Raw genomic sequence first — 20,008 nt, 5'->3', positions numbered from 1 at the left:
TGTTTGGCATTGAAATCACCGGCAACCACCGCCGGAGTACCGGCCGCCAACGCGAGGGCAGCCGAACCTCCGCCAGGACGGGAGCCATGGGTGAATGGGGCGGTCGCTCACAAGTAAGAAAGAGACGCCGCGGTGCGCGCACCGAACGGCGACGACCTTCGAGGAGACGTAAGTCGGAAAGACGTCCACTCGGAGCCGCCGAACGATAATCGCACACCGCTGGCCCGACGGCGCCACAAACACCGGCCACTCCTGCGGTAGAGATGGCATTTCTTTTCTCGGACGTACGGATCGGAAATTTGGGCAAAGTCGAAATCCCCGCCCTTTATCCTGTCCACTAACACACCCGTCTCGCGCCTGCCGTGGTCCAAATTGATTTGAATGATAGAAAAAGGAAAATTAAAAGCCATGAAATAAAAGGAATTGATGATAAGTTAATGAAAGAAAATATGAAATAGGACGAGATAAGGTAAGGTAAGCAAACTTTATCGGTTCTTTTAAGGAATTCGCGGCTGCAGGGCCCGCGTCGTCCTCGTCTCAGGCGGTCCCGGGTCCTGTCCTCGCAAGGTCGGGCCTCTATCCCAGGGCTCCGCTGAGCCGCGCTGCCTCACAAGCGTGCTGCACCAGGGTCATTTGGACTATGAGCTCGCAGCTGACGAGCCGGCTCTCCCATTGCTCCGCACTCGGGTGTTCGTGTTGGTGGAATGTTCTGTTTCGCTCACACTCCCACGTGATGTGGTAGAGTGTCGGCATCGCCTCGCACCAAGGGCATGTAGCTCTGTACTGTGTTGGAAACATCTTGTTCGGTAGGTGTATGTTGGGAAAAACACCCGTCTGCAGCATGCGCCACCCGGTCGCCTCCTTCTTTGTTAGCGCCCTGTGTGGCGGGGGGTACCTATATCCCATGCCCCTGTATAGGCCCAGGTGCTCCGCGTACCCTCCGTCGCAGTCCTGGGTGTAGAAGTCGTCCGGTTGCCGCGCTCGGAAACTCAACTCGCGAGCGAAGCTGTCCGCCTTCTCATTCCCCTTAATACCTGCGAGCCCGGGTATCCATATCATGTTGTGTATGTGTTTTCTATCCAAGAATTTTACCTTTCTGAGTATGTTTAGGGCCACGCTGCCTATTCTCCCTCTAATGTAGTTTCTGCATGCCTCCTTCGAGTCGGTAACTATATTTAGGGATTTGTTTTCCCCAGACCCATTAGCTACCGCCAAGGCTATGGCGATCTCCTCAGCCTCTGTTGCGTCCGCAACCCCGGCTGCTGCGCATGTACCCAGGTCTCCCTTGTGATTGACCACCACCGCTGCGGCCGTGCGTTTCCTCCTGGTTAGGTACAGTGACGCACCCGTATAGACTGTGCTTTCCAGTTGGCCAGTCCTCGTTCACATACTCGGCTCTCGCTTTCCGTCTGCCCTCGTGCAGGTTCGGATCCATATTCCTAGGCAGGGGAGCTACCCTAAGTATTCCCCTGATTCCGTCTGAGACGTCCTGGTACCTGTCCATGTGACCTTGTGTATCCACCCTTATCCTTTTCAGTAGCGCCCGGCCTGTTTTCGTGCCTCGGAGTCTCATATTTTGCGCTCTGAGCAGGGCTTCTCCCAGTTCGTAAAACGTGAAAAATACTGCTCGCGCGCAGGCGACAGGAGGAGGACGGAACGCTCGCCGCCAACCTGGATAAACGTCACCGAGAAAAAGAAAAGAAAGAATAGGGGGCAGAAAATTAGATAAAAAGAAATGCAAAGCATAGAAAAACGTGCGGGCGGGCAGACTGCGCGCGAAGGATAAAAATGAGTCAGCGAAGGCACGAAACAGAAAAGAGAAGAATGAAAAATAAATAGAGGAGACAGTAAGTCTCGAAAAAGGAAATCCTTACTGAAAGGAAATAAAAGGACAAGACAGAAAAGAAGTGTGCCTTGGCTGAGAAAAAAGAAAAGAAAAAGAAGAGCGAAGAAGGCGGCACCGCGCCTGGACAAGGACAAAACGCGGCGCGAAACACTGCGGAAAAGGAATGAAAGACGCGCAGCTGCCCATCCGCTCGTCGCTGCTGGTCTCGCCTTAGGATGTGCCATAGTGTGTTCTTGCGCGCAGCCTTGCAACGTTGTCGCGCATCACGGGACAGGACGGCGAACCCGCAGGATGCGGAGGTCCCTCGCGCCCCGCCCTCCGGCAATCAGCGCAGGCAACCGTCGCGTCGCCGGCGCAGACCGCGCTCGTATCCGCGAGGTGATTGCCGGCGCACTTGGTGCAGACCACCCTGTCCGGTTGGGCGGACTAGCGACACGCCCTCGTCGAGTGCCCATAGGTGGCACAAAATGTGCACATGGGCACGTGCGTGTCCTCGGCCACGAAGGCCGAAGACCAACCAATGGCCACCCTCTCCCTGCCAATGAGACGCCGGAAAGCGTCCGGGGCCAGGGAAAGAATGTGTTTTAGCGCCGACGCGCTGCGCGAAAGTGTACCGGCTGGTGGTTGTACGGGGGTCAAGGTCTAACCCCGGGTTCCTCGCGTTCAGCTGCGGAACTACGTCGTCGTTAGCAACATCAGGATCCACGCCATAAATCCTGATGTGCGGACGACGCCGCTCCGGCACCCTGGCGTTCATAACGGCCCGCGTGGTCTCATTAGTTCTTATCGCAGTGCATAAGTTGTCTAAACTTGTCCGGTCCTTCGCAATCACCGTCACCACCGCAGTGGCCTGTCGAAGGACCACGGGCCCTATACCCGCGTCCTCCGGAACAATGTTGTTTTTAAGTGTCGAAATAATGTCTCTGGGAGACACATGTGCCGCGGGCACTGACGTTAAAAAGGCGAAATGATCGGGTGGGACTTGCCGGGGCACAGGAGTCGAATCGGTAGATGTCTTGGAGGGAGCACGCGGCGACGAGCCTCGGAGCACCTCGGAGCCCCGGAGCACCAGGGACCACCGCTTCACCGGAGCAGTCTCTCTACTCACTGAGCCAACCGGGACAGCAACCTTATGGTAGGACGAGAGCGAATTGATCAATCACCTTATTATTGATCAACTCTCTTATTACAAATCTACTCCACGTTGTGGGATTCATCTAAAAGTTTGACCAACACTGTTCCCATTTCGAGTTATTGATCAATTACCTTATTATTGATCACCTCTCTGATTACAAATCTACTCCGCCTTGGGGTATTCACCTAAAACATTTGACCAACACTGTTCCCGCTTCGAGTTATTGATCAATTACCTTATTATTGATCAACTCTCATTACAAATCCACTCCACATTCGGGTATTCACCTAAAACATTTGACCAACACGGTTCCCACTTCGAGTTATGGATCAATTCGCTCTCGCCCTACCATAAGGTTGCCATCCCGGTTGGTTCAGTGGGTAGAGAGACTGTTCCGGTGATGAAGCGGTAGTCCCAGGTTCAAACCTCGGCCCAGGCTGAATTTTTCTTTTACTGCGAAGTTTCTTAAAAAGCTGTATAGCATTCCTTTCTAGCCGTATGGCTGTAATTGAGGGGATATGTCATCGAGTAATTACTTCCTTATTACAAACCTCCTCCATTTTGGGGGATTCCCCTAAAACATTTTTCGATAAAAACATATTACTACGAAACGTACGTGAAATGAACAAAAGAACTTCACGAGAACACGTTTGTTGTTTTTAATTTTACATCACTTAAATGAAAAACAAGAAACCACCCCTCCACGCAGCGCTGAATGCAATGGAAAAATTAACATTAAATGCCTTGAGATCTCTAGAAAGAATGAAGCGCTGATTGTGAAGAATGAAAATCGTTGATAGTGGCAGCTTACGATGGTAATGAATTCCACTGAGCTTCTGAGAGTACAAGATGTCAATTGGGATATTTTTCTTTGTGAACAAACGGCGGTTTGCTTTGTAAGCGTGATATATCCTAGTCAAACTGTGAAGGGCTGGGAAAATACGTGAAAGAGAAAGGGAGCTCACGGGCGGACGGTACAATGAACGGACGGAGAATAAAACTTAAACTGGGCGAAATCGGTTTCTAATGGTAGCCCTTCACAATTTTTGTAGACGTTACGACCTGCTGTCTCAGACATGAGAACCGAAAAAAAAAATGAAACCAACAGTACATAATCTCGTCCGTAGAGTAATATAAAATTTTCATCCTCACCTGATAACCTGCGCCACGCGATGGTCTACAGGTATCGCCTGGCGGAATCGCGTGTCTTTTTTCTGGATACGAGGCCTAAGGACCTCTACAAGGATGTCGGTGACAGACGCAGGTAGCTGCCGACAGGAGAACAAGTCAGTGAGGTGATAGCGCTTCGCACCTTAAAGTCACAATGAAGTTCACATGAACTCACTCTCTGTAATACTCCACGTCGCTGTCCCGAAGCAGCAGCAGGAGGTTGCAGCCTTGGCCCAAGCAGGCGAGTCGCTTTAAAGACGCACGCACCCACCACCGCCTCTCGCGCGTACTGATCTACCATCTGCCTTTTGCCACTCTTCCAGCGTAGGAACTAGTGTTTCACACGAGAATCGAAACTATATCCTCCTCCTCTGAAAAGGTCGCCCTTACGTCTCCGCTACAAGCTCACATCCGGGAATTGAAACGAAGGCTGCGATAAAACAACGCAAGTCAGCGTGCAGCCGCACAACGGACGACAGGAAAGCGCGCAAACTGTCAGCGAGGCTCGCGCGCTCTGCTTCCTTCGCTATATCCGATAGAAAAGAAACTGCCGTCACATCTCGCTGCTTTCGTGAAAAAGCGAGAAGCAGCCACACTGCCGCGTCGGTTCTGCCGTGGCGGGGGGGGGGGGGGGGTGCAAATGATAACAGGCCCATGAGACTAAGAAGTTTGCAGGCATTGGGCGGACGCAGCTGGCAAAGGAAAGGGATAATTGGAGAGACGCGGGAGAGGCCTTTGCCAAACAATGGGTGCAGTCACGCTGATGATGATGATGAACAGTAAAACTCCAAGTAAAAATCACACTCAAGAAGTAAAAAGAACGAGCGTGACTATTTCTCAATGCAGGCACTCTCCTCAGTTGCAAAAAAGAGCCGAAATAGCTTGAATTAAACAATTGAACACTCCATTTCCGCAGTAACACATACCCGCCACTTAAGATTGGAAAACGTGAGACGCTTATTCAGAACACGAGGCAAATTACCAAGGTTTCAACTGGAAGGAGCAGTTTATGGGCGTCCGGCTCAAATGGTAAGAACCAGCTCCATGTTTCCCATGGGGACTCCACTACAAATGTTGGCAGTCGCGCTCTACAGACGGCATAAAAAAAGGCCGTGGTAACCGGGGCGAACAGACAGGAAAACATCCGTGCGTCCAATGGGGAGTTGGCTACATGCGGGATGAATGCTCGGACACGTTTCCCACAAAGTGTATTCAAGGGTTCATGGAAAAATAGCAAGAATGCAATGACGTGAAAGAGAGACTTCCAAAGTCAGCTAACAAAGGAGTCACCACACACAGGTTAGTGCTGATATACCGCTGCACAACTGTGCATGCCCACATTTAACACGATCTTTCATAATGTTTTGATGGTAATCATAATTAGGAAATGCTTCCTTTTTCATCTTCATTTTGCGATCAGCGTTTACATTTCTACGATTTAATTCGCTTAATTCCAAAGTCGTTTACATCTAAAAACAAATAAAACTTCCAAACCGACTGCGGCCGTTCTATTAATAGAAAAAATAAAACAGACACAACGCCTTAATGCGCTAGTCTTTTAATTCATTCTTTTAATAGATGCGAAGCCGCTGCTGTGGATGACCCGAAACACACGTTTTCGATCGCAGCCGCAGAGGTCGCATTTCGATGGAGGCGAAATGCTTGAGTCCTGCGTACTGTGCGATGTCCCATAAAGAACGCCAGGTGGTCGAAATTATACGGAGCCTTCCATTACGGCCTTCTTGCCAGCTGCAGTCACTTTGGGACGTTGATCTCCATAAAACCAAACCAATTTTTCGTACACTTCAAATGAGTTCAGTTTATGTAAATAAAAGAACAAACGTATAACAATGCGGATTGTTCTGATATGTGCACAATGCTCACATTGCATCGTGCACTCTAAATGCATTTACAAAGCGCAGAGCAGAGCTGTGATTGCCAGAGCATAATTTTGCTGTTTTTCTGAGTGAATTCTTTCTCCTCAGTCAGTCTAGCGTTGTGCCGCTGCCATTGCACCAGGTCTAAAGCTTAGACCGTCCTGCAGGTCTTCCTCTCAACAGTAGGTCCAAGCTAAGTTACCTAGTTGCACCTCAGGTGCTTTGCGCTCACACATATTTGAAGAAGCCTAAAAGCCCAGATGCTCGTAAGGATCATGTCGCAGAGCAGCATTCACGTTGAGTACATGGCGGGAAGTCAGCCGTAAAGCTTTCTGTCCTGATAGAAGATTTCTCGCGTTGGACTCGAGGACTACCGGACGAAGAGCCCAGTTCGCTGTTTTACGTTTATGTGCATGAATTGGAATCGTTAGCGTTAATCAAATACAGAGGCTTGTTTCTCAGGAAATGATTAAGCTTTTTACATATAAGCAACAAGCAGATACGAGAAATTCAACTTTTGAGAGGCCGCCTCCTTGCAGCCATATTTATCTCACGGCCGACAATAACCAACGGCGTAAGCGGACATCGCCCAATCTTCTTCACATATCTGCTCTAACAAGGAATTCAAAGACAAGTAACAAAAACAAACCGACTATAATGAGCACTTCGTATAGAGTGTCAGCGACTTCACAAAACAAAAGCTGAATCGGTATTCTAGGGCATGCAATCAAATTGCGCTGTCCCATAGATTTGTAGCATTTGCGGTCCATAAAAAATATGGATTGTTTACCTAATGCTACGTGAATCGCGAACTTCGAATCTTTCAGCACACCGTGAATCTGCATCGCGTACTCGACTTCTTGAAGCCCCTGTGCGTGCGATTGTGGTACTTCACCTACTGCAGTTTCAACTCCTCCGAGTACAATGCCATGTAAAAACCGGCAAAATTTTCTGCCAACGCCACCAGGATACAAGGCCTACCTGCCGCTACCGTGACGTCATGAGATAAAGGCAGATGGTTTCCCCAAGTGCTCGGCAGTGGATAGAGAATCGCAAAAATTTCTTGGTGTGTGTCTGCGAGATCTCTAATCGCACGCGTCACTTTGCTTGTTAATGAAGTCTCTTAAAAGCGCGGAAGAATTTTACAGAATTTGAATCCAGTTCAGTGTTTTTGTGGCCATGTAAAAGGTGCTGATGACGTATTTTCGATCAGCGCAGCGAATGGCGGGAATAAAACTTGGCGCACACTAAATTACTTTTGGTGAATTAAGGCAGCTCACTGAATAATTATCTCCTGATAATAGGGTCATGCCCGACAGTGTTCATCCGACCCATCTTGGGAACAGAGTAATTTTGCCAATTGAACATATCTTAATGCCGATTGCCTGAAAAAAAAGACATTTTGAAACTCCGCTAACCTTGAACAAATATACTGTGACGTATGTGCTAGTACAAATAAAAATAAATAATAAAAGTTCCTGATGATGCTACCTTTGCAAGCAGCACAGGGGGTAATTGCTGCGAAACATTAATTATAATGGTGACGGAGAAAGTAAACGTACAAGCCGAACGCGAAAGCATTATTCTGTGTGAGAGGGCGCAGAATGGGGCAGGTATTTCTACTGTGGAGTGCTTCGGTGCGTTGATGACAATCATTATAACTTTCTAATTACAAATAATTTTTCTTTATCGATTAACCAGAAGGTGCGCATTGTTCTGTTCAACAGTGGTGGAACTTGCTAGCTCCGTTTCTTACACACCACAGAGATGATTAAAAACTCCTGACCCATTCGAACCGTTCCGCAGTATCAGTTCTGACTTACATTTTGTGCTCGCTGATACTTGGCCTGCGAACACAAAGTCAACTACCTGACTCTGGCGCCGCACCCAGCGCGCCTGCGCCGACTATTTACAGAGGCAACTTATGTCCGATTAAACATGCTCAATCAGTCGAAGAAAAATGAATGTACAAAAATGCTCGGGTGGCGCCCGGTGCGTTGCAGAAAGAAAAAGAAAGATATGATATGGAATAAACGCGTTATAAGAGCTTCTTCGCCTGAGAAACTTGAAAATTGGCTATCATGCAGTTATTGTGATAGAGGTTACCAGCTTACTATGGCAATTTGTTTCTGTGCAGTAATTGTTGTGACCATGTAAATATCGAGACGTTTCTTTAGCGCTTGTCACAGTTACCTTTTGTTTTCGCTCTCCTAACAATAGTGCCCCAGTATTGCTTAATAATTTTAAATTTCGATGTGCTGTTTATTTTCTGTTTTAATAGTGCATTTGTAGTGCAAACTTTATTCCTGTACAAGATGAAATAATGAAGAAAGGACTGTGGATCGGACATGTTATTCGAATAGGAAATTAACGACAGCTTTTCGCGGCAGCAGTTTGGATTCTAAAAGGACCATGTGCTGAAGTATGGCAGGTAGTCAGGTGAGGAGGTCAGTTTACGAAATTAGCCAAAATACAACGGCAGCAGCTCGCGCACGGAAAGGCGGGTTGCAGACTGATTGGAGAGATCATGTCCTGGAGCGCAGGAGACATGAGTCACGATAAATTTGATTGCTTGCAGCGCTTTTTTGTTCATGTATTTTGGTACTACACTTGTGAAACAAAGAAAAAAAATGGCGCATAGACAAAAATTTTATGAGTGCCATGGCACGTGATTTGGGTAAAAAAATACAGACAGCACCATGCGAGCGAATATTTTCTGCCGGCAATTGTGCCACGTAGACCACAGGATATAGATGACAAAAATAATCAAAAGAAATTGAGCTACTAAATAATTCCTCCCTTTAACTTCCGTTGACGATTGCATACTCCATGGCAGGTGTCTCATAGCAAGCCACGAGGTCACGGCCATGAAACCGGCGGCTTTTGCTGTCCCGTGCCTGCGTTGTTTTTCTCACATGTGGAATGTATAGCACAGCTGGTGCTTCCTGTCACGTAGGCTCGGAGAGAGATTTTTTTTTCCTCCGCGCATGTGTGATCCCCACTAGTACACTTTAGCCGCGACAACTGGCACACGTGAACGTAAGCACATCATGTACTCCTTTGCAGGCTATTAGTAGAGTTACGCGTTTAGTGCCCGCGTTTCCTTTTTAGAAAAATAGCCTTTAATGAATACCTTTGAAAGTAAACAGAATGAAACCAGTGACATTTATGGAAAGCCATACAGACTGCCCTTTCACATTTGAATTCCTCGTACATTTAGTGAATATAGACTACATGTGTTCGAACGCAGGCAGTGGAAATTACTAGAAATTAAAGAACGCCAGTGACATGCTGGAGCGTGGCGAATGAGGATGCAGCTGCAAATCTACTCGAGCTTCGCCCATAAAGTCATGCCGGAATGATTTGTCACAACTCGGTATCAGACTTGTAGACAGTCACTCTGAGCGTGCACCTAAACCTCAAAACCAGCAAATAAACCAACAACCTTAGTAGGTTTGATATGGTTTATGAGATTTGATGGTCCAAAGCTGCTCAGTCTACGAGAGACGTCGTAGACGTGGGCTCAGGGCAATTTGCACTATGCAGGCTTCATCACCATGCACTGCCATCGCACAGTACAAAGACCAATAGCATTTCGCCTCCATCCAAATTCGACCGCCGTGGCCATAGTGGAACGCGCGTGTTTCTTGTCAGCATCCGAGCAGCAAAACCTCAGAGCCACCGCGGAACCTTAGCAGGATGTTGGGTTCTAATATCTGCAGGTCTTCAAAAATCCCCCTCAATGGAGCGAACAACTCCTTACTTTTGTAGTTTTGTGATGCAATTCAGGCTTTATTGATTGTTTTTTCAACTTGTATTTGCTTCATTTGCCCCGAATGGATCTGTTTGCGCATCATGTGCTATGGCTACGAAATCCTCTGTGTAGCAGGAAAGGAGCTCACACCCATGACACCTCTGAAATCCTTCCCGACATGCTTGTCTTCATTAATGCACTGTTTTAATCTACATCAGCTTCCGCGTACAGCCTAGAGGATGTGAATATTTTATCTGACCTTGTGTTTGTATTCTAAACGTTCTCTTCTCTTGCCATTGTGAGGAGGCGCACTTGAGCGTTCATTTTTCAGAATGGCACACTCGGAGGTGGAAACTCTGCCGGAGGTGCTCGAGCAACCTGACGTGTACGACAGAAACGCCCATCGCCACGAAAAAGCAGTGGCCGAAATCCTGGACACGTTTCACAAAGCATTCAGGCCTTGCGAAAACGAGCAGCAACAATATATCGACGTCGGATGTGGTCCCGGAGGTTTCACGAAAGGGTATGCTTACCACCCAGCTTAAGCTTAAGGGAATGGCTAACTAATCGGGCAACTCGATTTGGCATTTGACTACTACTTCCCATTAATTACTTTTCTCATGCTTTAAGGTGGTTCAGATAAATAAATGTAAGTAAATCAAAATTTCCGCAACGCTGGCTTCGGGAAATATTAATATTGATGTCGTGAAACAAAGCCCTGTGGCTGAGCCAAATAATTTCCAAAATTAAACCGCGCTCTAAATACAATTCTACAAATTTCTGGACGTACTATAAGTATATGACAATCTACAATACATTGTGAAAGCTGACATCTTGCAAGATATTCTCTTATCTATCACATTTTTTGCTCTGATCAGTGAACTTTATGAATTATTCTTTCATCAGAAAAAGAATGGCAACCTCTCGAAGGTGGATATTTTCCTTATTTAAAATTCACGTGTTGAGACTCTATGTAACGACAGCACATTTTAAAAAGTTCACAACTGAGCTAGTTGGAACGACTTAGGCATATGAGTAGGATTCAAACTTTGGTATAGGTGCCTAATGGTTATGGGTTGTTATAGTGGGCTCGTAAGGTAGGCAAGTCGGGAAACGGAAGATTTTTCTTACAATTGCAGTTCTGAAAAAAGAACTTGCCCTTAAACAACTTCGCTAAGTCAGTTTAACGAGAAACGACCAAAGCATATTTGACGAATTTCAGTTTTACAACAAAATATAGTTACCTAGGCTATCTATACAGTCGAACCGAGGAACTTTCGGTGCACTGACACAATGCATGTTCTGCTATCAGATAGCTTATGCATTGATGACTTCAGGCATGCTCATGTCATTGGGTTCTTGTCAATTTAATTGCCATTTTCGCTGTGCGTGTCTTCATTCTTTCTCCGTCTTACGACCAGACTTTGCGCTTAACACTCCTTCAACAAGACTGCCCACTGCTATGTAATTCAACATCAAAAGCCAAATTCTGGGCCCCAACTGTTTTTCTTATATCCGTTTTCTTTTCTTTAATATCGACACTCTCAAAATTTTTCGCAAAACCTGCTTTTTCTGTCAGCTTCCCATGGCAAAGAAACCACCAGAAAGGCAGCAGGCGTTAGCTCTCCTCTCCGGCAAATCTGGATTGTTAAAAAATTCATGCAGAAACTATCGAAGGTGATTTCTCAGTAAGCGAAAAGCCTCCTTATCGCGCTCAGTTATCCCTGCAACTGTAGTAGGAAACTCTTCTCTGCAGGGTGGTTATCACTTGACAAGCATTCACAGGTACGCTGGCGCCTGGCCAAGGAGTCTAAACTGACCGCTGTTTTGCAGGCGTCTGACGCGTATGAACGGGTTCCTTGCGACACAATTCTTTCGGTGATTTCATTCAAAATCTGAAGGTGTGGCGGCATCGGAGGATACGAAAAACCATTGCTACAAAGTTTGGGAACCTTCCTCTGTGAGGCGCAGCCCTTTCAAGTCCCGCAAAGAACGAATGACGCCACATCTTTGTTAGAGAACTCCGCCAACACAAGCATGATCCTGTCGGGCGTTCTGAATACCGAAACGTCCGGCTTAAATAATAAGCGTTTGGACACGTCGCAAGGCACGCCGAAGGGTTCATCAGTGAAACGTTTTTGAAGGTATTTTTCTGTGCCAATTTGTCGGTTTGCTTTCATGCGAGGCCGACCGTCGACGGGCGTCCACTATAGACATTTGCTGTACACGATGTTCTTGTGTTCGGCACTCTGCGCAAAGTAGGGTTGGCATGTTTTCTTAGCGCGTGAACAACAGCGTTCTTCCATTTCTTCTTAGGTGAGAACAAACTGTGGTGACATTTTATAGAACTTTTAATTTACTAAAGCGCCCACAATTGCCGCCCTGTTTCCTGGCACAAAGCCAACACTCCCAAAGCTGTACCCAGGACGCGAGAAAGCTATACGCTTTAAAATCTTATTCTGCATCGAGCGAGAGTAAGGGACTCCGACTACTAAATTTCGACGACATCGCCAATTATCCCAAAGCTGGTGCTCTGTGCCTGAACTAAAAACTCCCAAGAACTTTTGAAGCACAAAAGGTGTTGATAGCCACTACGCTGTTTGAACTGGTTGTGCGACAAACTGTACCCTTTGGTTTTGGTTTTATGGGGGTTTAACGTCCCAAAGCGACTCATGCTATGAGGGACGCCGTAGTGAAGGGCTCCGGAAATTTCGGCCACCTGGGGTTCTTTAACGAGCACTGACATCGCACAGTACACGGGCTTCTGGAATTTCATCTCCATCAAATTCGACAGCCTTGACCTGGATCAGACACGCGTCTTTCGGGTCAGCAGCCAAGCGCCATAACCAATGAGGCACCGCCGCGGCAAAACTGTACCCTTTACATTACTGTTAAAGCAAAAGGTAGTGCGGCCCAGGTAGGCGCTTACATAAGCATGTTCCAACGAGCAGTCCTAGATATACTCATGACCTCCTCCTACTGTGTGTGGTAACATCGACACCAGTTCAGACCATTCGGACAACCTCCCCAGAGTCTCTCAATTTGCTCTGTGCAGGTATTTGTTACCTCGCTGTCTTCCCTGCCGGAGACTCGTGGCGGTGGACAAATCGGCAGCCATGCTCAGATTTGCCGCAGAGAAGAACCCGCATCCAAAGATCGACTACCTCCCTCTCGACATCTCGCAAGACGTGGACGAATTCGTGGACAGACAAGGCCAGTTCCAGCGGGTGTACTCTTTCCTAACCCTCCACTGGGTAAGGGACCAAGGGCGTGCCATACGCAACATCGAGAATTTGATGGCGGCCGGAGGAGAGTGCATCTTGCTCTTTAAGACGAGCTCGCACTTCTTCCATCTCTTCGCTGCAATGATGAACTCTCCACGTTGGGAAAAGTACAGCCAGGCAAGTTTTATACGTTTTGACAAGCATGGATGCCTCGTAGTCAACATAGAGGTGCGGGCACATAGAAGAATATAGCGGGAGACCTACCTTGACTTGCTTTCGCTTTTAAAGCTTCCGATTATATTCGACGACGGAATGCCGGACGGCTGTACGCCCGTTGCTACTTCCACCTTCTACTGAACGAAGAAGTTACTTATATGACAACCGACGAGCCCTCCCTGCAACTGAGCAGCCCTCGTTCATAACAGCTTGGACTATATGACCACAGGCATACAAATTTTTGACACAACGTGCCTAATCCCTAGTCCACACGTGTATTGGTCTAAATTGGAAGCTCTTGCCTCTGGGAAAATGTGAACGAGGGAGTCTTCAACTCCAACCTGATATAAAGTCAACGAGAAATGAAACTCCGTTCTGTCGATGGTACAGCATTCCAACATCGTGTTTCGGCTCTCGGGTTGTCTCCCAACTTTTTAAACGGCAGTGTTTGGCTAACTTGTGTCGCAATGCATCCCAAAACCTAACGCACACAAATTATTTGCGCGGTGTTAACTTCTTCAGTAAAAAAGGGTGTGAAAAAATTTGTCTTGAGCAAAAGCATTCGAATTGACGCCTTGCGCGTCTTACGCTCGGTGCTTGTTACTTGAAGAAGTTTTGTCAGCGCCACATAAACGACAACGACACAGAAACACGTAAAAGGGACGTTATCGTATATGTAGCGCCGAAAAGACTTCTTCAAGAAACCATGCTTCGATAACTAGCCCCACAATGCGTTTTCCTAAGGGCGTGTTACCGTTTAGGGAGCAAAAACGCAGACCTACTCTATTGCATTACGAAATCTACTGAAACGAACGCCTTTTAATCTGCTATTTTTCTTTCTAATCAAATCCCGTCTATTCCCAATTTACCGTGCTGCGTAACCGAACGTTGTCCGACTTTAAATTGAGAGAATGGAATCATGCCGACGCAAACGGCGGTCTGTTTTATCGTCAAAAAAGTCTTTCGCGCAGGCTTCCCTGTAAAATATGCCTTATGCTGTTGGCCGCCACCGGTGAGCATTAGTACTTCATGCGGCACTTGTGTTGTGTACTTTATTCGCCCTTTATTCGTTTGAAACAAATCTTCACTATACCCAAAAGAAAGCCGATTTCGTCGTGCGTTACCGGTTGACCTTCAAGTGAGCCAGAGGTCAAAGTGGCTATAGGCCTTATTATATGTGGCCCACCATGGTGTCGCGCCACTTGACCTTTGACCTTGACCTTTGGCCTTTGGATTCGCCGGTAGAAGGCGGTAGAATAAGCTGCAGTGTTCATTGGGGACCAACCTCTCGCAATCAACCATGAATTTAACCGCCACCTGGGAGGGTGGGTGCACTGCCTATACAGTGTGCGGAACGCACTGATCGCTAGGGGCGCCAAGCTGCGTCTAGGTGCCCGATACACCGCATATTTCGCTCTCCAACCAGGTTCAGCAGTAGTTAAACCGCAGCTAATTTTCGCGCTGGGTGTATCCTTTCAAAATTACTATTTCAGCATTATTTTTGCTGAAGGTTTGGATTTTTTATATCACTATCATAATGGCCCGTACGACAATAATTTGTATAAAAACCAAATAACGTTTTAGCATTAGAATTCCACACACGCATTTACGAACAGAACGGAGAACATATTGTGACAAAACTTTACAAGCGGATTAGCCACATGCCGGTGCACATGAACATTACAGGCGCGTCCAGAATAGTATAGGCTCTCCGAAAGCAAGGTATAATAACCATTGTGCCTTCTTTTTTCACACCGCCCTCGCCTTATATCTGATCAAAAGGGGCTGCTCTGCTTCGAAGAACGCTGCCAGATGATCCCTTGTCCTCAGCAAGCAGTGGCTGCCAGGGACACCGTACTCTTGCGCTCAATTTAGTTTGTGTTTCTGCGCAAATAATACCTTTAGTTCATCGCATGCACTTTTTTGGTCCAAACTGAAGGCTCAGCGCGCGAAGGACGGGACTGAGAAAGAGACAAACACAGCGCTGTGTTTCTCTCTTTCTCAGTCCCGTCCTTTGTGCGCTGTGCCTTCAGTGTGAACCCTGTGCCGACTAGCCCAGACAAATACCTTATCACAATTATTTTTTTGTTCCGTTAAATATTTTATGTACTTGAGGTTGCTTGCACAATCTGTTGCTTCGTCATTTTTCAAGTCGCCACGGTGACTCAGTGGTTATGGTGCTAGGCTGCTGACCTGAAAGCCACGTGTTCGATTCCGTCCGCGGCGGTCGCACTTAGATGGAGGCGAATTGCTAGAGGACAGCGTACCGTGCGATGTGAGTGCAAGATAAAGTATCCCAGATGGTAGTAACTTTATCGAGCCCGCGCATAGCTTGAGTTGTATTAAGACATTAAACCACAATAAACCATGACCCTCATTTTTCGGAAAGAAATAAACGTAGCAGAATAAATGTGTGCTCACTGACGATGTAAAAATACTTGTCAACGTTCCGGAACCCGTTCGGGTTTTCTGATCAAAGTGAAGAACCTGCCGTGAAAGACGAAGCTTATGTAGCTTTAACTAACGAGCATTATGATTTTCCATATGCCATGTGAACATTTTCCTTCGTTCTGTTTGGTGTATTCGAAATAGAGCGTGTTACCAATGATTCTAGTTTAAGCTGAGCCAAGAGACTGCTTCCAGTAGCAATGAATTTTATGCTTTCCAAAGCGATTTTATGCTCTGCTTCTTGTGAGTGTTCGGCTACGGGACTGGAAGCCGTCAGATTCCTGCTGACCTGAGAGCGGGACTCTTTTAGACGTCTCCGCATATTTCCTATCTTTCCGATGTAAACGTCGGCCCAACTGTTGCTAGGTATCTCGTATATAATAAAAGGAAACTGTGAGCAAGGCACTCAACTTTTACACTTAGAAGAATGCTATGGTATGCCGTTAAACTCCGGACTACGAAATGAAGATTTTCATGTTGATGATGATTGCACTGTGAAAAACTGGGCAACTCTTGAAAATCGACACATGTCAACTTTATGTAGCCCGTTAGCCACTTCATTCGCTGCTTTTAGCTTGTCATCGCGGTTTTCGATTTATCAACTTTTTTCAGATACATCACAGCGGTGATATGTTTCAAACCAGATTGATGTCTTGTAGCGACACGATGTACTGGTGAATGTAAAAACTATCAAACATTTATTCAAGGAGCAGTGGCGTTCTCACTCCTATTGATACCATATATAAACTACGCAACATGAATTTTAGTGCAGCTTCTCGCAGGCTTATCGCGAGACAGAAAGTGAAGCTCCTCTAAAGACAATAAGATGAGTACAGTTGTGAACTGGTGACGGGTACATTTGTGAACTGTCACATTTGTGACTGGTATTTCTTACGCATTTGGGTCGTTAACAGTTTCGCAGAACTAAATAAGTTTTTAATAATTTTTGTGGCCTGTTGCGAATTTCTTCAATGAATTAAAAAAATCCATGTTTCTTTTCAACACTCAGGTTCTGAAAAATCTCGTTCCAGAGAGTGCATATTTAAGTGATGTCGGAACATTGAGAACATACGCTAAAGAACTTGTGCGCTATACAAACCTCACTCCGTTAGCTTGCGAAGTTTTCCTCCCGCCTCAAGAACTGCACTGGAACACGGAAACAATGACGGGTGAGTAATTTTCTGCCTTCTGTTTTTTATCTGATAACAGCACCCCACCGTGCCTTAGAGACGTCTCAGAGATATATTTCATGAGTGCCCGTGGGCAGAAAGCAAATTAAGAAGTATAGTCTTCACTGCGCGGAGAAGATGAGCTTATTATTTTAGTAATGTTTCTTAAAACATTATAACATGACCAAACGACCAGCAGACGCAGCCACTAATCATGTGCTTCTCGCGTTTTTGCACAATTGGAAGATAAATTTAACATAGGCCGCCTCTAAAAGGCTGCATGCGCGACTGCTTTCAAAAGACGCCTAGTTTTTGTTAGTATGCGCTGAAGAAGAAAGAGGGCTGCATAGGTCTTTCCACTTTGCATTCTACTCCACGACTCGGCCGAAACTGCGATCTTAGTAACAAACCAGACTGTGCATTACAACCTGCTGTCATCATCATCATCAAGCTGACCACGCCCACTGCAGGGCAAAGCCCTCTCCCATGTCTCTCCAATTAACCCTGTCCTTTGCCAGCTGCGCCCCTCCCCCCCCCCCCCTATGCCTGCAAACTTCCTAATCTCATCCGCCCACCTAACCTGCCACCCCCTGCTACGCTTGCCTTCTCCTGGAATTCACTCCGTTAGCCTTAAGGACCAACAGTTATCATGCTTTTGAATAACATTCCCTGTCCAAGCCCATTTCTTCCTTTTGATTTCGATTTCGACAAACTGCTGCACACTCGTGCAACTGCAGAACGAAGTGGCACGTTCCTCTTAACCCTTAAAGTGTACAATTCATTATATATACTGATGACAGTACTGTGCTTATTTCTGGTAATGATCCCAATGCCCTTGTGTCACATTGTAATGATGTACTTGAAAAATTGTCTGTCTGGTCCCAATTAAATCGCATAGAAATAAACACCCAGAAAACGAAAGCTATTTTATTTCCAGCCAGAAATAAGAAATTCATTCTAGAAAATTCTCTAATGATTAAAGATAAAAATATTGACCTTGTCGATACTCACAAAATTCTCGGTGTCTATTTTTCGTGCCATTTGAGTTGGGACACTCATGTCAACTACATTACAAGGAAAATCTCTTCAGTGACTGGAGCTATGTCGCGATGTCGTACTGTTCTGCCGCAATAAGTTAAACTTCAGTTATATAACGCATTATTCGCCCCGCACGTGAGCTACTGCACTTTGGTGTGGGCAAGCACCACAAGAGCAAATATTGAGAAGATAATAGTTCTGGAAAAAAGGTACCTTCGCTACTTAGCCAATATTGATCATCACTCTACGACAAGGCATCTCTTTGCAAAATACAAAATTATTAGTTTTGACTATCACTATGAACACCGATTGCTACATGCTTTCTATTTTTCTCAGCATGACAGCCAGAGTTTCCTTCGTTCGATGGCATTGCTGCAACCTAGAGCTACTCCTTCTTTAACTCGAATTTCCGAACCCTGGTTAGTCCCATACTTTCGCACTCAGTACAAATTGCAATCATTAAAACACAATATGCCGGTCTTGTTAAATCAACACAAACAGGTAGCCTTATAATCCCCAAAAGAGCTACGAGTACACTTTTCTCAATTGTAATTGATAAGAATCTATTGTTGTGATAAATCATGCAGCAGGTCTGTATTTCCTGATGCCTTCTGCTACTCAGTGTTTGTAATTAATGTTAGCTTACTCTGCGACCAATGTCTGCTGCCGCTCTGTAAACGGCTCCAGGGCCCCAGTCAAGTTGTAGGCAGCAACTTTTAGCCCTGGAGACCGTCCAGTTTTCTGGTAAATAAAGAATTGAATTGAATTGAATTGAATCATTACTTCTCCGCTTAATTAGTATATGCAGGTGTCAAGAAAATCATTTAGTATAGTTTGCAGCGGAAAACACCAATGGTAATTTTTCTACGCGTATTTAAAAAATTTCATACAATGTCTCAGAATGGTTAAATATTGCAACATTGTAAACAGTTGAGGATTGATCAGAGGAACCGCACTATTTATTTTTAAGATTACCTAGACGCTTAGAACTAAAAAAAAATGTTATGCGACTGGAAGACAAGCTAGGCAGAAATAAGGCGGATGACGGTGTATTCAACAAAGCTCGGTGTTTCAGATATATTATTTAGTTGGTTCTCGAGGGGACAAAACAACACGCTGTTAAGGATGTAAAGTCCGCGAAGTATTTTTGAAACAATGAAATTGCTTCCAACTGTTACGCACCCCCAAAAATGCTCTGAAATAACAGTCTGCACAATTGTTTACAAAACACCGTAGAGTAAGTTCACACAGCAGTCCAAAAAGTGGCATCAAACAAGGGTCACGGCACCTCTGGCAGGAGGATTAGCGACTACCGTCGACGTCCCGGCGTCATGACAACAGGCGGGCATTATTGGTTCGGCAGTCGAATTTGAGGATCAATAATTAATTCGTTCCTTAGTTCTAGTCAACTTTACTACCAGAAAAGCACTATAAACGGCGCGGAATTATTCCCTAGCATATAAACAGGCACAAATCATAAATGTCATTAAAATTAAAAATCTCATATATTTAAGGCTGACTAAACACAACGTACTACGTGATCGCCGTACTTTCCGCACAGGCACTGTGTGCATGCCCCCCCTTTGGATCCCTGTCTTGCTTTCCCCAATAAATGCTAGAGCCATTGTCATGTTGATTGCGGAAGTACATGCGAAATGTTCCCGCTGTAGGAACAATTTTCTGAGCATTGTTCTGGAGAATCAACTTTTGGGTCTTCTGATTGCATTGAATTCAGGCTTTGACGGAAATTCGTCTCGTCGGGAAGGCTCATGGCGGGAAAGTAACGCCAAAACACCGATCGAGAGAATGTATTGATGCACGCTGACGCATTCGCGTTGAGAGTTGTTCAGTGTCAGCTGAAATCGCATCTCTCTAACGGCAATGCAGGGTTTGACATCACAGGTGTCACGGCCTGAAATCAACGTTTCACGTATTCTGAACGCGGCTTCCTGTCATCACAAGGGCTGTTAACAAAGCAAATAACCTTAATGTGCAACTTTTTATCCGTTTAATACTAGAGGTGAATGTCACGTTAATTCCATTTGATGGCAGCAAAGGTGCCCAGGGTAGCAATAGCAAAGTAACGAGCGATGCTCGCTTTAAACCGTTTCATGCCCTTAGTTGCCGACAC

General features: G+C 45.9%; 1 protein-coding gene across 8 annotated transcripts in view; it reads left to right on the top strand.

Annotated features, from left to right (window-relative positions):
* The first annotated feature begins 8,981 nt into the window (after positions 1-8,981).
* LOC144101771 (juvenile hormone acid O-methyltransferase-like) overlaps positions 8,982-20,008 on the top strand; it is a 282,036-nt gene continuing 271,009 nt past the window's right edge. For 2 of the 8 annotated variants that reach the window (XM_077634969.1, XM_077634970.1), the window contains exon 1: positions 9,536-10,167. In XM_077634969.1, coding sequence (XP_077491095.1) covers positions 10,115-10,167 — 53 coding nt within the window. In that variant the 5' untranslated portion in view covers positions 9,536-10,114. Of the gene's footprint in view, positions 9,068-9,487; positions 10,306-12,837; positions 13,184-16,679; positions 16,840-20,008 lie in introns of those variants that run through there. The other 6 variants (XM_077634964.1, XM_077634965.1, XM_077634968.1 and 3 more) reach the window with 6 other exon arrangements.

This window comes from Amblyomma americanum, chromosome 8 (assembly GCF_052857255.1).
Source record: "Amblyomma americanum isolate KBUSLIRL-KWMA chromosome 8, ASM5285725v1, whole genome shotgun sequence".
NCBI classification, from domain to species: domain Eukaryota; kingdom Metazoa; phylum Arthropoda; class Arachnida; order Ixodida; family Ixodidae; genus Amblyomma; species Amblyomma americanum.
This window is presented reverse-complemented; position numbering and strand designations above follow the sequence as displayed.